The 4756-nt window shown below is 45.2% G+C and overlaps 1 protein-coding gene across 1 annotated transcript; it reads right to left on the reverse strand.

Moving 5' to 3' along the window:
• Positions 1-557: 557 nt before the first annotated feature.
• On the reverse strand, positions 558-3005 carry LOC138562237 (DNA ligase 1-like). Its single transcript, XM_069642770.1, has one exon. The coding sequence runs from the start codon at positions 3003-3005 to the stop codon at positions 558-560; it is 2448 nt and encodes an 815-aa protein (XP_069498871.1).
• Between the last annotated feature and the right edge of the window lie 1751 nt (positions 3006-4756).

Here is a 4756-nt window from a genome sequence, read left to right on the forward strand (position 1 = left end):
TCACGGATTCTCATTTCTTGCATCCATATTTTTTCCTTTCCTAGCAACTGATCAGTAGCTTTGATCTTACCATTTTTGTCTAGGATTTTGATATTTAAATCGCCATTTAATATTATCAGCTGGCCATTTCCCTCCATCATGGATTGATCAATTACCTCCGTGATTGACGTTAAGAAGTTCGTCTGGCCCTGCATATTCTCGCTCCAGTAGATATTGATCAGGACCATTTGTTTTGGGATTTTCGGGGAATCCACTTCAGATGTGACTTTCAGGATTTGCACATAGGGGTTTGGTGTCAGATGTTCTATTACTTTTAGTGGACATTCCAATTTCTTGAGTATCATGAGGCCTCCAAACGGTCTTCCCTTTGGTCCCTTCCTAGCCGGGTTTGTGTATACCTCATAGCCCTCGCATATAGGGGATTTACGTAGCCATGATTCTTGTATTGAGATAAAATCATATTGGGTCAGGAAATCGCATTTACTAGAGAGCAGATGTTTGAAACCTCTTGTGTTCCACGATGCACATAGGATCTGGGTCTGCTCATTCTCCGTACTCTATTGTTTCTTCTTGGAAATCAAGGCATTTGCCATCCAGGCCCATTCCTTTCCCTGGTTGTTTGCTTTAGTGGGTTTGTTCTTATCCATCTTTAAGTTTTCCGAGTTATCCACTGTGAATCTCAGGGTTTTCAATATCTCTTTATTCTTTTTAGTTGATAAAGACTCTTCCTCCTGAGACTCTTTCTCATTTTTACTTTTTTCATTATTTTTCTTCAATTTCACCCCCGGAGTTATTGATCTTGGTCTTACTGCGATTTCCTTTTTTGTCTTTTTTCTTTGTTCTGTATGGGCTTTTTCTTTTAATTGTCTAGGTTCCTCGTCTAAATCCTCCAGTCGGAACCCTCTTTTTCTTAAAGTGTCTGAAGCATCCAATAGTTTCTGCTTTATATTTTTAGATGACAAGTGCAAGATAACTTGGTCCAGCCTATGTTCATTTGGGAATTCCACTATTTTTATGTCTTCCGTTGATATCGTCCTTGGTGACAGGGCTTGCTTACAGAGCTCCACCACGTACCTTCTATTTAAGATCACCCTTCTTGGTCCATTTTCTGCTGTTTCTAATTTTAGATAATATCCTTTGCATAAAATGGTTTTCTTCAGGGGTGATCCTAGCGGTAGTTCTTTCCTTTTCTTGACTTCATAGTCCTTTTTTTTTTCCTTATCAGTTGATTCTTTAAGACAAGTGTTGTTCTGGATTTTTTTTTCAATCCTCCCTCCCTTCACCATTTCTTTTCTTTTTTGTTCCAATGTCTTAAATCTAATAGATTCCTGGTCAGAGTCCAATTCAATTTCATTTGTACCTGGTCGTCGTTCTTTTTCCCTGATGTTTTCTTGGGCATTTTTCTTGTGGGGCTTTGACTTCAGGTCTTCCTTAGATTTTTTGGTTAGGTCTACTGTATCCCAATTGTCTAAAGTTTGCCAATCCGAGGTACTTAAGCTATCCCAGTCTTCCTTCTCACTATCAGATTCCATCAGCTCAATGAGGTCACTCAAATTCGCTTGCTGCTCTGGATCCTCCCTGCTTTCTTCCCTTAACTCCTTTGCTTGATCTTTTAGTCCCTCGGACCCTATATGACTACTCATACTCATCTCTCTTCTATATTTCTTGGCACAATTTGTGTTTTCTCTTCTTGGTGGAGTTCTTAGATTTCTCAAAAAGGCTCTTGAACCATTTACTTTACGTTTAAGGGATTCATTTTTGGGTTTTTTCCCTTTTTCATTCGATGCACTCATAATCTCCTTACCATTTCGGTGATTCGGATCCTTCGGTGTCACCCCAGCAAATATTGCAAAAGAAGATCGTTCTAGATTTGTAGAGTTCAGCTTGTTAGTCTCCTTTATCCCAGACGGGATCAGGATCACCTCTTCCTGTTGTTGTACCTTTTGATTCGGGAGGTTAGTTGCATCCTTTTTCAATTTCATTGGTCCCTTGCCTTCTTTAAGCTTTGTGTCAGGACAGTCCTCCTTATGCCTTTGGTTATTATGTTTATGGGTACTTCTCATCCATTTACAGTCTTCCAGGACGGCTTCCATTAATACAGATTTATCAATCGCATCACGTCTAGCTAGATCACTGAGGCGAGATTGCCAAATTTGAGTTAATTCAGCTTCTTTGTTTGTTCTTTCATTTAAGCTCTGCCGGGCCGAGGTCATATTAACATGATTCTCTTTTATTTGAGTGTTGCTGATGGTTACCTCTTGAATAGAGTCTTTAAGTTCCTCATAGAGCTTAAGAAAAGGGGCTAGTGTTATAGTTAGTGATGACATAACCACTTTTTCAATATGGTTCAAATCTTTTTCTCTTTCAGTTTTGCAGGCCTCAGTTATTATCCCTAGGATTTGTTTATCCCATGTGTCTCCTGTAGGCCTGTTTTCCTCTTCCCAGTTTAAGCGGCTGGCTAGATTACTTCCCGTGTGATCCTTTCTTACTTCAACCTTTTCCATATCTTCGTTCACCCTCGCCACTGGCAAGGTTTTATTTCTGTCGTCCCAAAGTGGCAAGTGAGTTCCTTTCAGGGCTGTCCTATTTTCTCGAAGGCCAAAAGGAGATATGACGGTATTCTCAAACTGTTCTTTATCCAAGGCAGCCATTTTTTCGTTGATCAGGCAGAAACTCCTTCTTTTTTCTCTTCCAATTTTATCCGTTATTGTAGTAATGTCTTGCATGATTTTATCTGCCAGGCTAAGATTACTCAAGCTTGCCGGTGCAGTGTCTGCTGCATTGTTGTTATTCAATCTTTCTAACGGCCTCCGCCCTCCCAAGCGAGAACTAATGGATCCTGTGTCATAGTTATCTGTAAGAATTCCTTTATTTACTTCCTTTAGGGGCTTTACAGTTCGATTCCCCTTCTCCTTTGTTGGGCTAGCTGCTATGGTGTATTTCCCCAATGTGGGACTAATCCTTTCTTCCCTATATGGTTGGAAAATGTCTATCGGATCTTGCATTATCATTGAAGTCCTTCTAAGGTCAGTATTTTTATTCTGCTTGATCGAATCCTGCAGAGCGTCTTCGATATGTCCCAATTCCAGCACGTCCCATTTGTCAGCTTGATCTACTGTTTGCTGGCTATTTACAATACTAGCCACGCCAGGGCTAAATTGTGCCGCTAATGATCTTATAGGCTTTCTAGACTCATGTCCAGGCTTTCTTGAATTATTGAATCACTAAGATCCACCCCTATTCCATCTTTAGGAACTGTTCCGAGGGCCTCATCCTCTGTTTGTAGCCCCTTCTGATTTCCTATCGCGTCTACAAGTGGATTAGTTGACAGTTGGTTTGACTTTGTTATCTCCTTTCCCTGTGTGGAGCTAGTGTCCTTACCTGCTGACATTTCAGCAGGTAGAGCTACTTTCCCCTTGCAAAAATCCTCAATTGCTATTTCAGCTACTTCATTGGATTCTAGAACGCTTTGTTCAGATTCTTTCCTCTCACAAACCCCATCAGATACCACCTCTACCTGGCCTGGAGATGATGATGGGGAAAGAGTTTTTGTGATTTCTCTTTCCGTGGCGGTAGTACATGCCATGGGTAGATCTGGAGAATTAGGTGCCAAACACAGATTGTCACCGTTTTCCGCCAGCTGTGAGAGTGCTTTCTCCATATTGGATTGATTGTCTCCCACTGATAAGCTTTTTCTTTTATCAGTGCCAAATGGTAGTCGGCTTTGTTTTAGCGTCGTGGGTCTCAGGGTTTGCTCCGGGCTCCCATTTGCTTCTGGGAGTGAAGCGAATCTCTCTCTTACCTGCAGGCGTGTTCTTAGTCCTGTTGCTTGTGTACCCTTTGAGATCGGGATTGACTTCATTGTCTCGAAGGGGTCTTCGTTATCTCTCGCCTCAGTAGCTTCCCGCAGCTGGTAGACAGGCAACACCTGTACCGCCACCGCAAGCAGCCACAGCTTAACAGCTCCTCTAATCCAAAACAAACGATGCCCTTTGCGCGCCGGGCTTAGCGCCGCAAGGGTGTCCGGGGGCAGGTCTTATTGCACTTCCTGGTGTCGTCACAGAGGGCGGGCAGGGGGCGGAGCCAACTAGCGCAGCAGCGCTCGAGCCTGCACGGCTCTCTCCTCGCAGGCAGGCAGGCACCTCAAATCCTCCAACGGCTGTCAGAGGGCAGGTGGGGGGGTGTAGAAGGGTCGCAGCCACAGCTTAACAGCTCCTCTAATCCAAAACAAACGATGCCCTTTGCGCGCCGGGCTTAGCGCCGCAAGGGTGTCCGGGGGCAGGTCTTATTGCACTTCCTGGTGTCGTCACAGAGGGCGGGCAGGGGGCGGAGCCAACTAGCGCAGCAGCGCTCGAGCCTGCACGGCTCTCTCCTCGCAGGCAGGCAGGCACCTCAAATCCTCCAACGGCTGTCAGAGGGCAGGTGGGGGGGTGTAGAAGGGTCGCAGCCACAGCTTAACAGCTCCTCTAATCCAAAACAAACGATGCCCTTTGCGCGCCGGGCTTAGCGCCGCAAGGGTGTCCGGGGGCAGGTCTTATTGCACTTCCTGGTGTCGTCACAGAGGGCGGGCAGGGGGCGGAGCCAACTAGCGCAGCAGCGCTCGAGCCTGCACGGCTCTCTCCTCGCAGGCAGGCAGGCACCTCAAATCCTCCAACGGCTGTCAGAGGGCAGGTGGGGGGGTGTAGAAGGGTCGCAGCCACAGCTTAACAGCTCCTCTAATCCAAAACAAACGATGCCCTTTGCGCGCCGGGCTTAG

The sequence above is a fragment of the Ambystoma mexicanum genome, chromosome 1q, assembly GCF_040938575.1.
Source record: "Ambystoma mexicanum isolate Mex_15411 chromosome 1q, UKY_AmexF1_1, whole genome shotgun sequence".
Taxonomy (NCBI): Eukaryota; Metazoa; Chordata; class Amphibia; order Caudata; family Ambystomatidae; genus Ambystoma; species Ambystoma mexicanum.